This window comes from Lycorma delicatula, chromosome 11, assembly GCF_047948215.1.
Source record: "Lycorma delicatula isolate Av1 chromosome 11, ASM4794821v1, whole genome shotgun sequence".
Lineage (NCBI taxonomy): Eukaryota > Metazoa > Arthropoda > Insecta > Hemiptera > Fulgoridae > Lycorma > Lycorma delicatula.
Window position 1 is genome coordinate 62,671,841 of NC_134465.1, and position 23,242 is coordinate 62,695,082.

The 23,242-nt window shown below is 30.3% G+C and overlaps 1 protein-coding gene across 2 annotated transcripts in view; it reads right to left on the reverse strand.

Moving 5' to 3' along the window:
• LOC142332554 (uncharacterized) overlaps positions 1–23,242 on the reverse strand; it is a 194,852-nt gene that overhangs the window by 73,867 nt on the left and 97,743 nt on the right. For both annotated transcript variants that reach the window (XM_075379009.1, XM_075379008.1), the window contains exons 2-4: positions 18,674–18,832; positions 9,661–9,896; positions 3,972–4,108 (exon numbers count right to left, since the gene is read on the reverse strand). In XM_075379009.1, coding sequence (XP_075235124.1) covers positions 3,972–4,108; positions 9,661–9,896; positions 18,674–18,813 — 513 coding nt within the window. In that variant the 5' untranslated portion in view covers positions 18,814–18,832. The remainder of the gene's footprint in view (positions 1–3,971; positions 4,109–9,660; positions 9,897–18,673; positions 18,833–23,242) is intronic.

Genomic DNA, 23,242 nt, shown 5'->3' on the forward strand with positions numbered 1-23,242 from the left:
TTGGTTCTGTTTTAGACGTAAAAATATCTGGTTGCCCTCACACCAGCCAGTCTCTTGATAACATGAGTCAGTGTGCGACAGTGTTATAGAAAACCCAAAAATAACTTTCCATTGTTCACAAGAACTTGACGAGAACAAATTAAAAAATTTTAACAAAAGACCTATATATAACCCGTATAAAATAGTTAACATAACTAAAGTCTAAGGATCATCAGAAAATTTGGTTTATTTTTTGCTGCAGCATCAAGCAGTAAACAGCGATTTTCTATACATGATAATCTTTAGTGATGATGCTCAATTCTATCTTGATGAGTATGTCAGCATGAAAAATTGTCCAATTTGGGGGACAGAAAATCCCCGAGCACTTATGAGGTTTTTATATCCACTGAAATCCATTTTTTAGCGTAGATTATGGTCTAGTGAAACTACAAGCCCATATGTTTTTTACAATGATATCAGAAATGCGACTATGATTAATGGTGGATGATGCTGCTAACATTCTGAATGAATTTTTTTGGCCATGATAAGACTCAATTGGAGGCAACAACTTGTATTTTCCACAAGATTGTACAACATGCAACAATGTGGGAGAACCACTTGATCTGTTATGTGAGAAATCTTCAGGCTGCGTAATTCAAACCATAGCCAACAAAATCATGATTACTTTCTTTGGGGATTTTGATATCGAATATTATAAAAATTCCTGATAAACAATTTCTGAACTTCCAACAATTACTGACGAATAATTTCTGAGGAAGATTCAACAAGTGACTGCAGAAATCTAATTCTTTTAAAAAATTTCTTTAATATCTGAAATAGTACAATAAAACTCTAATAATTACCAATGAAAATTAATAATTTTTTTGGACAAGAAAATTACCTGAAAACTTTTGCACAACTGATTATTTGCTAATATCTTGAATATATTATATTTTGAATATTTGAAAAGAGCCAGATATATGATCAAAAATTTGGTTTTTCTCACAGCTGAGATTATTATTTTTGATGTTTCAAAAGACTGAATAAAATGGAAGTAAATAAGTGACATTCTTGTCTTTTAATAAGATATGTTACTCGAAATACAAACGAAGATTTAGCAGACTTTTAGTCAACTGAATTAATACAATCTTTAAAAAGGATTGTATCAATCATTGATAAGATTTCCAAAATGACCAATATATTTTTGAAATTCATTTCGGTGAAACTTAACATAAGATTTGAAAATTAAATATTTAATTAAAGTCTTCAAAATTTCTTCAGATAAAAAATTTGTTTTAATGTTTTGTCACAATCTGAGGAAATAGACTATCAGCTTTTTGCTCAAGTTGCGATTGGAGATAAAACTTGATTCCATGGTTATAACGAAATAAAAAAATTATAAAGTTAATGGAAGGAAGTGCATAAATTCACCAAATAGACAGATGAGCAAAGAATTTTTGTGTACCCAGTAATTTTATAAGGCAACGTAGAAAAAAAAAGGTTTAATTTTAGGTCTATTAAAGAAAATGTACTTAATTCATCAGCTCATCATCATATGTTCTGCTTGCAACACATCCCTTATGCCACATTGTTGTCTCCATCCATTTCTGTCCCAAGCTTGCTTCTTCATCTCCTTGTAGGTCACAATTAATGTACTCAACTATTTCCTTCTCCTTCTACCAACACTTCCAATGCAATAGTCAACACTTAACTCACTCCAACCACATGTCCTAACAAGTTTATTTTTTTTGTATACTCTGAAGTGTCTCAAACCTCATGAATAGAAAAAAATAAAGTTAACATTGTAACTTGTATGTAACTTATGTTCAATTATATTAGACGTAATTGTAACTTGTATTCAGTTGTTTTAGATTTAATATAAGTAACGTTTTTTAACATTGTATCTTGTATGTAACTTATATTCAATTGTTTTAGATCTAATATAAGTACATTTTTCTTTTTTTTTTGTGTCGTTCTTGGCACATCATTGGAGCAGGGCGAAGCGAGATTGGCCAAGAACGGCGCAACTTTTCATTTGAGTGCTTTCTTTCTGTTCATTACTTACTTCGTCTGTTTATCTTACTTTCTCCATACCCACATCCCAAAAGCCTGAATCCAGTCCCTCTCTCTCTTCATTATCCATATGTTTCACTTCCAAACAACAAGAAACTCCATTCATAGCATTTGACTGACTTATTCTTAACTTTTAAGTTCAAACTTTTACTATATAATTTCCTCTTAATTGAAAGTTTCCTTTGCCATTGCTATCCTCCTTTTTTCCTATGCTCTTCCATTATGCTTTGTCACCATAGAACCCAAAAATGTGTAATTTTTTGTTTTCTATTATTCCTTCACTTGTCCTTCCTTACTTTTAAACTCTTTTTCCTGTTTCCTTCAATGACTTTAGTTTTCCTATATCTATTTTATTCCGTACTCTTTCATTCCTTCCTCCAACTATTAACAACCTTTGAAGCACGAGTATAAAATTAGAGTTATAACATTAACATAACTTAGGAATTTTATTTTTCATCCTCTCATACTTAATCTTTTTTCTTCATCTAATATACCTTATAATATCTTTAATATAAATACTGAACAATATCAATGAGAATCCACGCTCTCAATTTAAAACCATTCAGTCAGTCATTATATTTAAGCAATTAAAATATTCTATAAGATAAGTTCATCTATCGATGTTTTATTTTTCTTTAATTGCTTTCTGTACTTCACATTATAATGTACTTTTCATATTTAGTTCCCTAGGTTTCTCTCTTCTCATATACATATTCTCAGAGTATTCCTACCAACTATCTCTTACTTCCTCCTCATGTAGCACTTCACCATCCCTACTCTCAATTTCTCTCATTTTACTATTTTCTTTAAAATTTTATCCATCTAATACTCTTTAACTTCCATACATCATATTATATTGCACTTCCTTTTCCCGATCATCAATATCATTGTAGTCATACCTTCAACCACCTTTCACAAGCTTTTTTTTAACTTATTGCTTAATTTGCAATAATTACACTCTTATTTTCTTCTGTCTTATTCTTATACCACCAACTTCCAACTTAGTTCTAATTTATTTCATCTGCTACAATGGAGAAAAATCTCACAAAAAAAAAGTAGAAATTAAAATAACATTATTATAGGGATTTATTGCGTTATCTCAATAAAATGAAATCTTTTTTTTATTAACTAACTTTCACCTCCATTAAAGACATACTATTAAAGTTATTATCAGGTCTGCGCTTGCTTATTAAAAAATAATTATAACTTGAAAATATATTATGTACACATCATATTTGATAAAAAGTTATCAACCAGTTTGAATCCCACCAATAGAAACCGCCTCTACAAACAATTGTAGAACAGGAAAGATGAACCACGACAAGTTCCTTTTCTTGCACACTTAGAATAGTATGCAAATATACACTTGGATAAAGACCGACATATTAACTGGATTGAGATTTAAGTTTTAGAGGAAGAAGACACGATTCAACACTCGACTCACCTAACTACTACTTTTATTTTTGCCACCTCCATTAACTAGATGTGCAGCAATCCAACACTTCTAGTCCGTCAAAAAAAAATAAACCACAAAAATATTTTGGCTGTCCTGCTGCCAATATAAGAGACAAGTCATACCTTACCCACAAAAAATGGTTAAAGAAAATATAATGGTAAAGGAATGATATGACGTGCAATAATCTCAATCCAAAGTTGTCCTTGGCTTAAGGTTTAAGGATTACCATATTGTCCTAGGTGGTTAAAGGTTGTTCTCATATACGATTGTTCAGGATCAAATATGATAAAGGTAATTTAAATCTCACCCATTAACTGTGATAACATAACTATGAAACAAAATATAGTCTTAAAAATAATCATCAATAAAAAAACCTGTAAAATAAAAAGTTACAACATTTTTTTGGTTGGGTAATTATTTTTTATTTAACTCTATTAAAATATTAAATTAAAAAAAAACTTACCAATACAAGAACAAAATGTGATATTTTTGATACACTTTCGTAGGAAGATGAACTACTATAAGTGAATGCAATAGGAACTTCGAAGTATCCAAAATCGTTAATAACGACAGTAATATTGAAAGAATTGTTCAATTCACCTATAAATTATAATCAGAATTTTAAATACATAAATTCTACTAACTTACACTAATTAAATAAAAAATACATTAAAATATATCCATATAACAGAAGCAAAATATTAAAGACTATTGAAACTCCTTGTGGATATTGAAATCTTGTTTGTAGAATAAAAAATTGATCCCAAAATGAAATTTTTTTTATCACATCTACAGTTTAAAATTGGCAAACTCTGAATATCAAATTCTTTTTTTTTAATAGTGTGACGCACCCGAGTAAGGAGAATAGAAAATCTTGAAAGATAACAGATGTATGTGCTTTGATAAAAGCCAACACACATATTTCAAGCATACTGCCTGCAGAATTTAAGTGATATTTGTGAATTTTTGAAAAAAACTCCAGTTATTTGTAGCTTCTCTAATAAAAAAAAAAAAAAAAAAAAAAAAAAATCGCTAGTTTGTAATACTAAGATGAATTCAAGATGAGGGGGAAAAATGATCTTGAACTTGGAGCAACTAGATTTTGATTTTTGTAATAATGGTACATTGATTTTCCTGTATACTGTAATGGATGTACTTAGTTTCCCTATATATATGGGTATGTATAACACTACATAACCATATCTTATAATCTGAATTAACACCCGTAATTGACTAGCCTAAAAGTTCGATTTATAAATAACTTATAAGATTATTTAAAAAAACTAAAAAATGATTATACATCTGTTTATATGTTACATAAGTAATGTGTCACTGAAGTTAAAAGAACTTAAAATCTAACACTATAAAGCAATAAAAAACCACATAACTACAGCATGTACAGATAAATGCAGTGCTGCCAGATGGTGACAAATTGATGCACAATATGCTTCATCAACAATACACATCTACCAATTGGCAATGTACAAGAGAAGTTTAAAAAATGACAAAAAATATAATGTTCTGTTATTATAATTAATACGACCTGTGTAAACTTTTAGCTCAATCTGACAACTGTTAAGTGACCCTCAAACACCTTCAAGTTGGAACATACTATACACAATGATCATTTCATTCTAAAGTGGTAATTCTTCCCTATCTCGACCAATTTCTTTCTTCTTTTTAGAAAAACTTATGTGCACACATAAGGTTTACTTATGTGGACTCATTACTTATCTAACAGATATAAACAGATAAATAGTAACGGTTTAGTTCTTTAAATAATATTATGATGTTATAAATCGCGCTTTTAAACTAAGCAATTATGGAAATTTATTCAAATTACAAGATGTGGATTCTAGATGGGGTAACCTAAGTAAATCCATTAAAATACACAGGAAAATCATTGTGCACCATTACAACAAAAATTTCCAAGCAATCCCAACAATTTTTTTAAAAAACTGATTAAAAAATTCCAAAAATTAATTTGAAGAATTCCTGAAATATCATATAAATTTTTTGAAATATTTTGCTTTTTAACGCACAAAACTTCTAAAAGAGAAACAAATTTTTATTAATAATAATTTCTGTAAAATTAAAACATAATGTAAACTAATGAACATTGGAACATTATTCTTTCCCAACAGAGAATTTAGTAGGAGTTGAGCATTCTCTACGGTTTGTGGAATCTGTAAAAAAATTGTTTGTAAGTTTCACCTTTTGTGAGAATTTATTGTAATCCTGAATGAATTTGACACCTCTTTTTGCGACATCATTTACAATTTATCAACTCAAGTTTTTAAATTCCACTTTCATAATCAGAATCATTCTTCCATGTTAAGGATTTTTGTCGAGGAAATCAGAGCAGACAAAAAAATCTCATGAATAAAGTTTTTATATACCAGGTGTTCTAAAGACGAAAAATTGATGGTTTGTAAAGGAAGAAAAATCATTTTTGAGAAGAAATCACTCTTCAGGTGATTTTTCTTTTTCCTCGTCTTTATATCTACTTCCTATAATTTAAGCAATACTTAACCACTGTTTGTACATTATCATCAAATACAGATCACCACAGTTTCAGCAACCAACCACCAGAGATAGCTGGAAAACTTTAATGCAGCAGCCTTACCGATTTCTGAATCAATATCCTGATAATTTATCAAATGACACATGAATAAGAAATCATGATATGGTTTTTAAATTGCTTCAGATGAAAAAAAAACGATCCTCAAACATACATTGCACAAGAAAATGTGTTTCTTCTTAAAGAATTCTTCTCCCGGAGATAACCAGAACTGATTTTGAAACAGGTATATCTTGAATACATAAATTGTTTTTGACATCCTCCTAGCATTTCTTACAGCTCCTAGTACTCGTATAAAAAACTAGATCTTATTCTTCGGAATGCTGCTAAGAAACACCATCATTAACTCCAACAATTCTCAGATATCATCTTGCTGTTGCTTCTGTACAGAAGGTGGTGTTCAAAAATCCAAGAACAGTAAAGCAGACATCAGGCACTTTATTGCGATCACTTACGTAAAGTTCTGCAAGTTTAAAACAGGTTTCTCAAAATCTTTTGAAAAATGCCACGTTTAAACTAGAAGTTGCACCACCTATCAGCAAGTCAAAACAGTTCCTCAAAACAAATTCAAAACTGTGATGATGGCAAGCCCTCGCCATCATAGTTGTATTGCCCAATACAACGGGTCATGAGTGAACAATTTTTCTACATTTATACAGACACCATTTACTCAACCTGTGTTGCTTGCTGTCAAATCATAGCAAAGTGCTGAATTTTGTTGGCTACAGCCCACTTATCTACTGCTTGGTAAACAGCCATAGCTTGCTCTTCTCCTAAAGATGTTTGGATTGCAGGGACTTCCAACAATTACTATTTGCCTTGAAATGTTATCATTATTAACAGTCTATCAACCTTTTCAACACCTATGAGTCCTAGGAGAAGCTTTCGATTTCAATGCAACACTAATTCTTGGTAGTCATTATGGTTACATTTAAGTTGAATTTCTGTGTCTTGCTTCTCAAAAAAAAAATGTTGAAAAGTGAAATTTATTATCAGGTTTTTATTATCATGCCCATTAGTTTCCCTAATGTTTGTGCTTACAAGCAATTACAAATAAAGTAACTAAAAAAAAAATGTTTATCTGAAACAATGACTTACCGAGCGAATATTTCAAAACTTTATCATCTATGAGGACCACCACCTCAATTGTCAAATTGAGCTAAAATTTTCCACAATCAGCTTTTTGATGGCTGGAAAGAGATAGGGGAGTGGAAGCTTAACTTTTAGAAAGTTCAAAAATAAGGCCCACCATACTCAAAATAAAAAAAAATCAATTGCAAACTGAATGAGTTGTAATGGCGTCCATGCAAGCTAACTAAAAAAAAAGGGAGGGAATTTATACATAACTTCTACATCAAAAAGAAGGGGAAGAATAATTTTATTTTCTGTCTGTACAATGACTGAAATGAAACATACTCCGATTCAAGTTGAATCCAGCAAATATTCAAAGCCAACACGCTCATTTCTACACAAGAAGTAACAACTACATTTTCCCTAGGGAATCTTCAAAATCTTGAATTTATAGAAAATGCTCTACCTTGATTTCTAACAAAATAGAAAACATCAATTCTCAACTCTACACAAAAAAACTTAAAAACAGAGTGAAGCTGTAATTTGAAACTACAATATAATATAAGCTGTTGTTAACAGAAAGTGCTAATGTAAAAAAAATATATAATCAAAATTAATAATGAACATAAATTTAAAAATACAGAATGTATAATATATCAAATTACCTCATACACATTGATTATTTATGTTCATATAAATATTCTGATGGTAGTAATCTGAAAATTAACCGTCTTCACCATGGTAAATGAACTTAAATGAACTTCAAAGTAGTATTTTTAACCAAAAAACAGTTTGTTCTTTTACATCATTAATGAACTTCATTAATTTAACCTCAAACTTGATTCTGTAGAAATATTTATTTATTAATAAATAATATCAATCACCATGGCTAACACATCTACAAAATACAAGGTCTGTTCAGGAAAAACCCGAACATTTTTAATTACGTGCCAATGAAGATAAGTTATGTGTGGTTGGCAGCAATGTTTGCACATAACCTCCTCTACAACCACATGTTATTGGATTGATGATATCCGTTTAGTTTTCATGTTATTGTTATTAGAGTGCAAAATGTTTAAGTGTTAGTAGCGATTTTTGTAATGAGCGATTTTTATGAGCAACAATACAATGTAAAATTCTGCATAAACTACAGAAAATTTTCACGTAAACATTTAAAAACTTTTGAAACAAACTTCCAGAGAGATGGTGCTCATATGCAATGTTACGGATGGTTTTCACGATTTAAAAGTGGTTGTCAGTCAACTGAAGACTGACCCTTGACCAGGAAAGCCTTTGAACTTCAACTGATGAAACTCGCATTCAGAAAATCAACTATCTAGTGCGAGCCAATTGCCGATTGACTATTGGATAACTTGCAGAATAGGTTAGCATCTTGATTGGATCATCCCACGACATTTTGACTGAAAAACTGAACATGCACAGAGTAGCAGTTAAGTTTGTTCATAGTTTGATGACCAAACAGCAGAAAGAGTAGACATTTTTCAGCAACTTCTTGCACAAGCCAATGATAATGAGACATTCATGAAAAAGATCACAACAGGAGACGAAAGCTGGGTTAATGGTTTCAACATCGAGACAAAAGTTCAATCATTAAAATGGATTGGCACAGAACTCCACAGTCCAAGAAAGCATGTCAGTCTTCATCCAATGTCAAAGTAATGCTCTCATACGATTTTTGTTTTTTTTTTCAATTCTAATGAAATTGTGCATTTTGAATTCTTGTCTCAAGGTGAAATAGTGAACTGTACATACTATCAAGGCATTATATAACATTTACGTGAAAAATCTGCAAAAAGAGACCGGTGTTGTGGCGAGATAACTCATGGTTCCTTACCAAAATAATGCCCATGTACGATCAGCTTTTGTCAATTTGTCAGTTTTGCACCAAATATTAGATGATTGTCTTCCTTTACTCTCCATACTCACTAGACCTAGCTTCTTACTACTTTTTCCTATTTCTGAAATTAAAATCTGTGATGAAACCGTTTTGAGACTATTGATGATATTAAAGGAAATTTGTCACAGATCTGAAAAACCATTTTAAATGATGTTAACCAGGACTGCTTTGCGAAATGGAAACACTGCTGGGGAAAGTGTGTTAATAGGAGAGGGTACTACTTTGAAGGGGACAAGCACCAATAATCTGTAAAATTAATAAAGATTTTAAAAAATATAAAGTTCAGTTATTTCCGGAACAGACCTCATATGTTTAAGACCAATAAAAAAAAAACCCAAGCTGGTTAGAAATATTCATTTCTAGCCATTATCAATTAATAATCAACTTTCAGAAAAATTCCTTTCTTTCCATATTACAAAACATCCATAACTATATATCATTAGGAATTTAATCTAGGAATAAATACATTAGAAACAAATAAATATTTCAGGAAATTATTCACAATATAAAATGCTAAAAGAAATGTACAAAAATCTAAATCATAAAAAGAAGGCTAATCTTAAAATAATTATATAAACTTACCCTTAAGAATTACAACTGGGTTTGTTGGTTTTTTAATGTTAACTACTTGTACATCCTGTTCGTTGGTTAGTCTAAAGATGTCTAATAATGTCACTGAGCCTTTGCTTATGTTACGAATATTAAATTTAACAACATTTTCATGTTTCCATTGTACCTTTATAACATTATTCACAAAATTGAAATGTTTTTGTGTTACTTTAATTGGATGTTGTGAATTGATAATATTAAATAACGCCCTATAAAAAAAATTCAAAAGAATTCAATTATTGTAATTAATTAAACTAAAAATAATATTAAAGTTCTAAAATGTCTAATAAATAAAAAGAAAACGTTGTTATAATTCTTTTTCTTTTTTTTTTTACTTTGGTAATACATTTATTTTTTATTTTTTTTTAACTTTTTTAATTAAAACATGAAACTTTTCAATTTTTAGTACATCAATTGCTATGGGGAAGGGAACTCAGAAAGGTTTTTTTTTTGTTTTTTTAATAAGGAAAAACTCTTAACCATAAACTAAGTAAACCCAGGTTTTGTCAAAATGTCATTCTTTTATCAAGAGAAAATTACTGTTGCCATAATAAAACACAAAACCATTTTACCTCAGAAAAGAGAAACTTTTAGAGGAGAGGGAGAAATATCAGGTTATCATTATCATTTAATGACCAAGAAGCACCTTTACCTTAACAATCTCATAGATAATACACACCTATTTTTTTGTGAGGAAGTAATACTGTAATTTATTCTAAAACATTTAAAGATTTATGAAAAGTATAATTTTACTTATAAAAAAAAATTAATTTCTGTTAACTGTGATTAGTATTAAATCAGATACTAAATACTTTCTATGTACTTCATACTTTCTACACGTCTCTAAATATTTTTATGTGCATTCCCTAAATTATCAAGAAGATTAACAGAATTAATAATGAATGAACGAATGAATGTGGTGTGTGTGTGTGTGTGCACGCGCGTGCTGCATATGAATTTTTACTTATGAGGATGAACTAAAAGGGTGTTTGTTATTATTCTTTAAACGGATGTCAAAAAGTCACATCTCAAAAAACTTTCATATAGTAAGTAATGTTTACACTGAACCTGCGATAAAATGAATTAGTATATTGACAGCAAGGTTATAAACGTGATTGTTGAACATATTTTTAACACTTTAATGAATCGATACTGGGCATGAAAAATGTCACATGTTTTTTTCTACTGATTTTCAGTAATGTGAAATATACCACGCAATCAACATGCATATTTTGAGATTTATTACTTCATTCTCACAATTAGGAGTAATCAAAAATGTACAGCCACTTTAGCAATAATACTTTCATTACCATTAACGTTATTGTAACAGGAATGACAAAAAAAATTCTTCATTTATTACTATATAATATAAAACAATTAGTAAAAATTAATATTAGTTTTTAACTATACATTAACTGTGAATGAACACTTTCATTTGTTATCAAGGTTTATATTAAAATCTACTGCCGCATAGTAGTAAAACATATGCTTCTATCTGTCTCTGTCGACTACTACACTAATGCCAAATTATGAACTGGTTAGTTTAAATTTATACATGAATTAAACTATGACAGTATTTTTTCTTTATTTTAAAAAAAAACATACCATTTCAATTAAAAAATTTCTCATATTTTTTGTTATTGTAAATATCATTTTTACATTATTTAATAAAAAAAAAAGAATAAAGGATTATGAAATTATAGTATGTTTTTGTTAAAGTGGGATTTAATTCACAGGATCTAATGGGAAAAATCAGCTGTCATGATTTAAATGAAATCATGTATATAATATTTATAAGGAACACATATATAACTGCCTATAACAAAACTACACATCATATTAGTAATGAAAAGGCTTTAAAAATTTATTAAAAGTAAATGAAGGTAAGAACAAATTGGTTCATTTATATTACGTGGACTGTAAATAAAACAGACTGATTAACAATTATAATTTAATACTTCTTACGATAATATAATAAGATTGAATCTAAATATCCTGGCAACTCAGCCGTATTGTATGGTTGAACGTTACGCACTAAAAATTAATGAATAAAAAAACACACGTCTAATGAAATACAAAATAAAATAATTATGTTGAAAAGAAAAAAAAACTAATGTTTAATATCAGGTGGTGCCAGACAACGGCGCTGCCTGAACACAAATTATTATGTTTATAAACAAAATAAAAATCAAGTGAAAAAAGGATTTCTTCTCCACATACAGAAACAGCTCTTAAAACATTAAAGAAAAAAATTCATATTATATTATTATTATTATAGACAGCTGCTTTTTACATGGATTTGAATGCAAGATTATGGATAACCATGTTCTTTGGTGGTTGGGTTTCAATTAACCACGTGCCTCAAGAATGGTCAACCTGAGTCTGTTCCAGATTACATGTTTTATCAGTACTAATCTACAACTACATCAGGCTTGGCAAACCAGTAGCAGAAACTGCATTTACCTATACACAGACACCCAAACCCAGCAGTAACTGAAAAACTGGTTTGAACAATATTATTATTATTAAGTAAACATAAAAATTAATTAATATTTATTAGAATACTGGAAATTAACCTTATACTTCAACCACTTTAATAAAATCTGTATTTAATTATTGTATAATACTTCTCATATGTTACAATGTAAATAAAAAATTTCAAGCCTTTCTGTTGATTCAATTAATGATAATCGTGGTTAAGACAAAAAAAAAATATACAACTTAAAAAAACCGTTAAATAACTTTTTACCAATCGGCTTGTTCTAGTGGTAAAAAATATTCCAAATAAACTATTTTGAAGCAGATAGTTCTGAGGTTCAAATCTTAGTAACGGTAAATTAGTTTTATACATATTTGGTGGCACATGGTAGCATGTCAGCCGTTTATCCAGGGATCCTGGGTTCGAATCCTTGTCAGGCATGGAATATTTTTTACGAAGCACAAACTTCCATTCACATATGGTAAAACGACCAAAAAAGAAGTTTGATGCCAGTCATCTCAAAAAAATAAATAGGCAGTGGATACCGGTGTATTTTGGTGGTTAGGGTTGAATTAACTACACATCTCTAGAAAGATCCCAAATCTTAAAAAAAAATTCCATTTCATTTACATGTCATACATATCATCCTTATTACATTGGACCAAAGGATTGCTTTCATTATTCCAACACAGATTGCACCGTTCAGATTAATTACAGAAAAAAATAACAATTTGATGAATTAATTTACATTAAACTTTTCACAAGATTGTGTATAGTACATTATTTCATAAAAGTATATTTTAAACGTTATATGAGAAGTTTAATAAAATATGGTAAGATTGGCATTACAGGACTGAATTATGTGACCCTTTATTATATATAAGCTTTATTTTCAAAATAAAATAAAATGAGAAAGAAAACCATTATTCATCTCTCTCTCATCCAGTAAATGTCTGCATCAACTTATTCTCTACAGGAATGGTAACATAATATTTTAATACTTTTATTCAATTATGTAATTTAATACTATACTAAACATAAAGTCAAATAATCCTACTTTGTCTGTCAAGACCATTGTTGCTTATTTTTATTTAATGAATTTAACTTTTTATCAATAAAACTATTATTAAAGACAATTATCAGTGCTATTTATCTCAAATTACCAAATGGTACTTTTGATAAATTTTAAAATAATTTAATTTTAATAATTAAAATTAACATTTTTAAACCAAATTAAATAAAATTTGATCTTGATGCAAGATATACATTTCAATTTTAGACAATACCAAAAATTAAATATATGTTGAGAGGAGAGTGGAAGAAGTATTAGGAGAAGACCAATTTGGTTTCAGGAAAAGTATAGGGACAAGGGAAGCAATTTTAGGCCTCAAATTAATAGTAGAAGAACAATTGCTAACATGTACAGGAACCAAACAGCAACAGTAACAATTGAAGAACATAAGAAAGAAGCTGTAATAAGAAAGGAAGTCCGACAAGGATGTTCCTTATCCCCGTTACTTTTTAATCTTTACATGGAACTAGCAGTTAATGATGTTAAAGAACAATTTAGATTCGGAATAACAGTAAAAGGTGAAAAGATAAAAATGTTACGACTTGCTTATGATATAGTAATACTAGCCGAAAGTAAAAAGGATTTAGAAGAAACAATGAATGGCATTAAAAGTCCTATGCAAGAACTATCGCATGAAAATAAACAAGTACAAAACAAAAGTAATGAAATGTATTAGAAATAACAAAGATGGACCAATGAATGTGAAAATAGGAGGAGAAAAGATTATGGAGGTAGAAGAATTTTGTTATTTGGGAAGTAGAATTACTAAAGATGGACGAAGCAGGAGCGATATAAAATGCCGAATAGCACAGGCAAAACGAGCCTTCAGTCAGAAATATAATTTGTTTACATCAAAAATTAATTTAAATGTCAGGAAAAGATTTTTGAAAGTATATGTTTGGAGTGTCGCTTTATATGGAAGTGAAACTTGGACAATCAGAGTATCTGGGAAGAAAAGATTAGAAGCTTTTGAAATGTGGTGCTATAGGAGAATGTTAAAAATCAGATGAATGGATAAAGTGACAAATGAAGAGGTATTGCGGCAAATAGATGAAGAAAGAAGCATTTGGAAAAATATAGTTAAAGAGACAGACTTACAGGCCAAATACTACGGCATCCTGGAATAGTCGCTTTAATATTGGAGAGACAGGTAGAAGGAAAAAAATTGTGTAGGCAGGCCACATTTGGAATATGTAAAATAAATTATTAGGGATGTAGGGGGTATACCGAAATGAAATGACTAGCGCTAGATAGGGAATCTTGGAGAGCTGCATCAAACTAGTCAAAAGACTGAAGACAAAAAAAAAATATATACGTTTAAAAATGTAATAAAATCTTATATTTGAACATTCTCCCAATATGAAAGTAGTGTATTAGCAGTTTAATCATAATATCATTACTGCAGTTTATTTTTCAGGCAATCTGATTTATTAGAGCATGTTGAAAGCCAGTCAACTAAATCAGAAGCTTAATCTTACGATTCTGAATTAGCTTTTCAGGCGGAACCAATGATTCTGGTACTACATAAATTTCACAATATATAAATATAATAAAAAAAAAAAAAAAATTAATTACTGCTATGTGAGTAGCTTTTCATGAGATGTAATAATCTTGTTTTGAATTAATTTTTTTTATAAATATCCTACCACAATGGGAAAATGGCGAAATCTATTCTTTGTATTCATTTATACGAGTTGATAAACATTTAAATTTTAACTCCATAAATATTACATATCTAGTTATATTTTATTTTACATTTATAATTGGTTTTTATTATGCTAATTAACTGCTTTCAAAAAATAAACTATACACCAGTAAAGTAGGAGTTCAATATCTGACATCTAGTTAGCTAACAATAGATGTTAAAAATGGTCTCCATGAACATCTAAACACATCTGTATCCATTTCTTCTTTTTCTCAAACTCTCACAAGTTGTTCATCTGGATTGTTCATGGTGGAATCATAAATAGCAGTTTGAAGTTCCTGAAGGCTGTAGGAGTTCCTCGATAACATACTTTTTGTATAAACCCAGAACTAAAAATCCAGTAAGGTTAAGCCTAGAGAAAAAGGTGGTCGCAAGCCTTAAATACGATTCAATCTCTAAAAACCTATATCGCAGTAACTTCACAAGACTGCCTGACTGTATGCATGCTGCGCACCTTCTTGTTAAATTCAAGCATTACTAATTAAGTCCTCTGTTAGCTCTCCCATGAACTGGTGAATGGCTTCACAATAACAAGCTGAATTTATTGTTTCTGTAAACAATACTGGGTCAAATATTCTTCTCCTTGATATTGTAATCCACAACCCAATCATCTGGTCATGTAGAGGAATTTAATGTATGAGATGGGGGTTGTTGGTAGACCATAACCATAAGTTCTGTGCTTGCAAATACCCTGACAAATGGAACCATGCCTAATCAGTATAGAAATTACAATCCAAATTTTCATTAGAATTGTATGCTAGAAACTGTTCACGGTATCAAATTCACTTTTCACAACTTTTTCGCCAATAACTGTTGAACCGCTTTCACTTTATATATGTGATATGACTGAAGTTCTTACAAACTATCTCGTGTACAGTCGTCGTAACACCAATGTTTTTTTTTCTCTGGGCAACTTTTGCAAGACTTGATGGGTCTACCATGCATAGCAGCTGATAAGTCATGCAGTTTTTCTTTATTCATTACTAATAGTCTACTACTCTGATCATAGATCATTACCAATGATGTTTCCCTAATTTCCTTGAATAGCAGCGCTCTTACACTATGTTGATTACGAAACAAATGTACTTGAAAATATAATGGAAAACTGCTGGTCTTTCAGTGTATGCGTGTACTCACAAAACACATATTCAATGAAAAATATTCACTGTTCTAAAAGTTAATACCATTCTGAGCATACATAGAGAATATCTCGATCATTAACAAACACATAATGAACAACAAAGAATCAGACACACCTTCACATCTCAAGGTCACCCACCACCAAGACAAATGCACACTTGCAAAAAACAAATATACACCTTTGCAGAAAATACTAGTAGCAATCCCTCAACATATAAACGTATTTATAAATGTATAGTTAGTTATTTTGAATGCATTGTATTATCACAGAAACTAAATTGTCATTAATAACCATTATTTCACATTGTAGAAGCAAGATACATAATTCTAATTCAGTTGAAAGTTCATACGAAAAAAAAATTAAATAATAATGAACATAAAACTCCACTTAGTTTATCTTTCATCAGGTTAGTTATTACCAATCAACAAACGGCTCCTACGCACTGTTCTTTACACCCAGTAAATTTAGCAAATGATAAAAGGAAGTTTGGGAAATTACTGTGCAGTATGCTTTAGAATTATGTAATGCACACTGTTCTTTTAGCGTTAGGTTGGTTGTCCCGTGAGGTTGTTGGGTATTGTTCAGTAATAAACTAAGACCTCAGTTGTTGAAGTTGCGATTAAACATGCTTCTTTTTTATTTGTTTTTTGTTTACAGAATCAACAGTTGCGAGAAACATAATGGTTCTCTTGAACACAGTATAGGAACGTAGTATTTTTCTCTTGAACACAATATAGGAACAATTTTTCTCTTGAAAACATCCTTCACAAAATTGACACATTATACTAATTTAGTGAAACACAAAGGTTTTTTAAAAATTTTCTAAATACTTCTGTTCCTCACCGCAATGCAGCTGAAATGCTTATCAAAAAATTTTGCGCCACAGGCACCATTGAAGATTAGCTAAACTAAATGAACAAAGCTGCTTGGCATTCGGATGTTATAGCCAAAAGTCCATCAAAGTCGATGTGTAAGTTAGCACAGCAAGATATCAGACTTGGTACTGCATAAAGTTGTAAGAAAATAACTGCAACTTTTCTCCTATAAACAAATGTATGTTTAAGAACTGAAACCTACAGATCACACCAAAAAACTAAATTATTGTCAATGGGTTAAACCATTTTATTGACCAAAATTCCATAGGTATTCTCACATTATTACTTTTTTTTACAGATGAAGTGTGATTTCTTCCGAGAGGATATATTAATTTCAAAATAAATGACTGTGATTGACAATTTACCTCCATAAATTACACAGTTACAATGAAGTCTTGGTGGGTGTAAATAGAAGACAGATTGTGGTTTTGAAAATACGGTTAAATAGTGGTCGTTATGGTCCTGTTTTAACAAACTTCATTATTCAGTTAACAGAAGTGGAAATCAATCATGGTTGGTTCCAAGATGACATCATAGCACAGACAGGTCTTCTTTACAAAATGTATTCGGTGAACGAATCATTTCGAGAGGATTGCGGCATGCACAACTGCCCGATCTGACACCCCCAAGACTACTTTCTATGTTGGGAAGCGAAACAAGCAGTGAATCACAACGGACCATGCACAAATGATGAACTATAAACCACAATAACAGCATACGTATGAAACTTTCCAGTATATCAGCTGGTAAACATGTTTGACAATGAATTGAAATGTGTGTAGTATTGTGTTGATGTTAGAGGAGGTCATTTTCAACACCTTTTATGAACTATTCCAGTTATTGTCATATCTGTTTCTATAAAATAATGAAATAAAAAAAAAACAAAGTAATAAATTAAGAAAGTTTTACAATTACATTTCCAGAATTCCAGTGTGCAGTAACTTTCCAAATTTTTATTTCTGAAGAGGAGGCTAAACAGACAATACTTCAGAAACACAAATGATTTTTTTTTTGTTTACTGAATTATGGAAACAAGTTGAATCCTGCTTTCGAACAAATGAAGCACTTTTTAAACAACAAAAATCATAAGTAACCTCCTTAGCAAATATTTTTCAAATTGTGATACAAAAAATACACGTGAACATGTATATATTGGTTTCAGGTAGCCAAAAACTAACCAGAACTGTAGATTTTATACTTCTTTTTCCAGAATTATCTTAAAGAGAAATTTTACACATATAATCAAAAACCACATAAAAACATAAAGGAAATTTTTGGAATAAGATTTAAAAGCTAAGAGAAGCCAAAGAACCCTTTGAAGAATGCCCTCAAAGGGTTCAAATTTGTAAGTATACTGAAGATCACATTTTAAAAATATTCTTTATAAACTTTAAGTAAAATTTTTAAAATAGATACAATGATTTTTTTATTTACTTCTTATGTTAAAAAAATATATAAATACATCAGAAATCAGCTACCCTAAAGTAGTTGTCTTGCCTAAACCTACAATATATAAAAATTTATGTTCTGCATTTAATTTATTTAATTATCTTTAATTTATATTTATGTACCATTTCACTACTTTAAATGTGGCTACAAAAAAAATTACTTATTTAATCAGAAAAAACAGATTACCTCACATTGCAACATCATTTAATTACTCATATCCTTTTCTTACCACTCACACACTCTTGACCCTTCTCAATCAACTTACCTATTGCTATAAAATGTTTCTGTTAATATATGCCGTTCAGTTTCAGTGTGAAAAGACTCCGACTCGTCTGGAAATTGTTTATTGCAAACTGTACAAAAGAATACGAAATTTCCTGTATCCATTTTATAAGGAACTGCCATTCTGTTTCACCAACTTATACTGTAAAAAAAATAAACATAAGACTTATGATACAATGAAATAACTTTGATACTGACAAAATTTTCTTATAAATTACCATTTGGTTAACTTACCAATTCTCGCAAAAATGTTTTTGAATCTATTATTAAAATGTGATCATGACTGATGATCATCATTTGATTATGGCGACTGTAAAGTTTTAGATAAAACAATGGTAATGTTCAACTTCATTTTATGTTACTTTTTATCCGATGATGAACCTATCAATTAAAAACCAACCCTCTTAAAGTGGAATATAATTTTATAAATAGGTTAAAATTATTTTGTGTTTATAGTGAACACATATGCATGCAAGGAAATATTCTCACACACACACACATATATATATATATATATATATATATATATATATATATATATATATATATGCTGCATGCATAATATAAAACAGATAGATCTTAACTATAACATAACATTAGACGATTTTTGATTACTTCTTTCTCAGCTTAAATTAACTTTTTTTCATGGAATTTATTAACTCTTGTTAATAATTATTACATTTAAGAATTTTTTTAAAAATAGTGTTATTTCCTCATAACTAAAATTTATTGTTTAATTTCTGTGAATTTCAGAGGTGTGTAAGGCAACCTGATAGTATCATCAACATATAGAATTGGAATCCTATTAAAATTTTTCTGCAGGGAAAATCAGTAAATAAATGGTCATATATGGGTATTAATACATATAACATTTTATTATTATTTTTAATATCCAGTAAGATGTCTGCATAAAGACATTTTTTTATTTCTTGACATAAACTCCATTCATTATTTTACCAACGCAAGAAGTGCACTGGTACTGGAACACTGTTCCAATATTTCTTTTTGGAAAAAAAATGTTTTTATCTGAATGTATATTAATTACATTACTGTAATCATTAATGCATTAATTACTGTAATCAGTCATCGAGTTTCCGACATTCATAGAATTGCTATTTATTAGCAATTACATTCCCGTAAATAATTGAACTCATTTCCATCGAAAGCATTCGATAAATAAAAACATTTCTTGAACGATTTTTTAATCAAATCATCCGGTTTTTCTGACTAAGCAATAATAACCTGCTTACAAATCCTTATCAAAGGTTTCTTTATTTTACTAGATGAAGTGTAGTGTATGTATCCACTTTTTCTAATGTTAACGGTAACGAAGTTTGGTTTTAAACGATCCGTTTAATCAGATATCTAGAGACAAAAAAATAAATGTTTTTCCACCAGGAATGATAACCTGATTGCACTTTCCGGCAATCATTTTCGCTTTATTATTGATCCTATGACCCCTAAAACTGTCCATTGGAAAGTTTTAATGTAGAAGTACCTAGTCGACCCCACGAGACGAAATTAATTAAGTCCAATACTAATTATTAATCGTTTTTCTGGGGCTCGTACGCCAATATCGCGTGGAAATTATTCAGATTTTTTCCCCCAACTAGATTTGGGAATAATTTTTTTCCGTCTGAAAATATTGTCACAATCACCCCGTAAACCGGTTCTTCGTATTTCAACACTTTACACCTAAAATTACAACTGTTGATGGTATTTCAATAAGATACTGGTTTTGCCTTTTTTTAATACTATCTTTCAACTCGCAAGGGGCGACCGGCATTCGCCTAATAAACGCTACCTCAGTAGCACCCGTGGGCCGTGGCGGCGAGTAAACCCACCCTAGCTTAGGGCCCTTACTGGCTCCCCCGTCGGGGTTCCTCCTGGCTCATCAGAACTCCCTGACCTTCCGCTTCTGGAAGGCCAGGGTGCTCCTCCCCAAGAGGACTGTCCTTCTCGTATATATATTTACTCAGGGTCCAAGTATGCTCCCCACGCATAGTCCCCGGCCAGCGCGCCCGTAACGAACCAAGCCACTCTTGTTTGTGGTTTGGCCCCTGACCCCACACGGTTTTACGTTTCGCACCCGGGTGCCCGTATCTTTTCCACCTCCCCCCCCCCATAACTGTGCAGCATTTCCGCTACAGCCGAAACACCATCCTAACAGTAGGCGGCGTCTGACCGCCATACACACAAAAAAAGATGGCACCTCTGCCAAAGAACACTAACATATACGCTCCAGACCGGCGTCTTGCCTGCCTGAATATTTCGGAAAGTCTCCTGTTTTTTTTTTTTTTTTTTTAATACGAGGAATTTGTTTACTTTCTTTCGCCAAGCAAAGAATGCAGAATTGATCTGAACTTGTTCAGTACTTTCTAACACAGTGAACGAACGCAATTGATTTTTTCCCCTCATTCTGTAATTCTATTATAAACGAAACGTTGTGAACGGTCGTAGTCACAATAAAAACTGAAAGTGATCGATAAAAATGTTTTCGCATGAAATAATGCCTTTTTTCAGTTTCCTGTTTAGCCTCCGGTAATACCGTTTAGATAATTCTTCAGAGGATGAATGAGGATGATATGTATGAGTGTAAATGAAGTGTAGTCTTGTACATTCTCAGTTCGACCATTCCTGAGATGTGTGGTTAATTGAAACCAAAGAACACCGGTATCCACGATCTAGTATTCAAATCCGCGTAAAAATAACTGACTTTACTAGGACTTGAACGCTGGAACTCTCGACTTTCCAAATCAGCTGATTTGGGAAGACGGGTTCACCACTAGAGCAACCCGGTGGGTATGAAATAATGCCTATGTAAGAGAAAATTCAAAGGAGCCTTTCCAAATGTCTGGCGTCACGTCTTTGATAATAGTTTAAAATTTTAAAACAAGTAATTAATCATTGCAAAGTTTTTTTATTTTATCTAAATCACAGAGTTTGTAATTAAAACAAAACGGTTTGTATTACAATACTGAATAGATTGATATCGTACATATTATATAAATTAAATGATTACCTCATAAATGTGAAACCCTAATCATTAATGACGCATAGGCTACTTCGCAACCGCCTTCCAGACAAAATGACCCGCGTGATTTAAATATACCGTAATTTTACTTTCCAATAAGCATATATGCTATTGCTATTACTTTCCATAGCAATATATGCTGTTGTACCTATAGCAGGAAGCATACAAAGATGGGCCAAACAAAATCTAAAATTTTTTTAAAAAATAAATTGCAAATCTACAACAAAACAATTCCAGTGCTTTCAATCCAAAATAAAAAATTTTATCCAACGAAGTCTGCACGTATATTGCCTGGTCTATATTTGGCCTTGTAACTCTGGACCCTGCCAACCAATTTTCTTTAAACTTTATTAACATGTATTACTTTTGGGGAAAAAAATTTATTGAATTTTTGCAAAAAATGAAAAAAAAAGGAATGGAGCGTTTTGGTCCAAATAAAATTTCAAATCTTTACTGGAACAATTTAGCAAAAACCTTTTTTTACATTTTTTTTTTTTTGTAATCAAGATAATAAATCACCAAAAATATTAATTTCATAACCATCCCCTCCCCAAAAACGACTTTTTTTTAGCTATATCTTGCTTCAGAAATGGAGTAATGGGAGCTTCATTCATCTATACATTAATAGCCCTTCAAACCACAATAAAACGTTTTTGCCCATCGAATTACAATGGTCTATGGTAACAAAATATTTTTTTAATAAAAAAAAAAATTATAAATCCATCTCCCAACTTATCCATCGCAATTAAAATTGTAAAAATTTTATAATCTTTTATAACCCTTACTCTTAACTTTCTAATTAGCCAAAAATTTTCACCTCTTCCTACGAAACTACTTTTTATGGCTATGTCTTGTATTTCTTAACAATTTAAAAAAATTCTTTTTTAAATATATCAACTACGGATTATTTTCTTAAAATATAATTTTATGAAAATTTTTCCCGCCGAGTATCGGAATAAAAAAAAATTAAAACTTCTTTGCAATTTCTTCTACGTAATTATAAATTCGAATTAAATATTTTTACATAAAAATGTGAATAAAAATTATAATTTTAATTTATTTTTCTTCAATAAAAAGGAATTAATTTTTCATAAAGAAACAGATAAAAACTTAAAATGATACAATTAAAAAAAAAAAATTATTTTCAAAAATGAATTTCCTGCATTTCTAGTACCACTTAGTAATGATGTCAAACTACCGTGGGATAATAATTCTATATTGTTAGAAACGTTCAACCAAATTGATGAACTTGCCGGAAAGTTATGCCCGGACAAAACAAAATCAAAAATATCAGTATATTTTTGATTTTGAAACTTGACCTTTTCAAAGTGAAAGCAACGAACCTTTCTTCTTTTTGAAGACGGTAAAAAAAGAAAAACCTAACATGATATATTAGTTAGTTATTATAATAAAAAATATATTGTTACAAATTATAAACTGATCTTTTATATTATACATCTTTTATACGGAAACATTCATTTATATTTTTATAAAATCACTGAAAAATGATTCTATAAA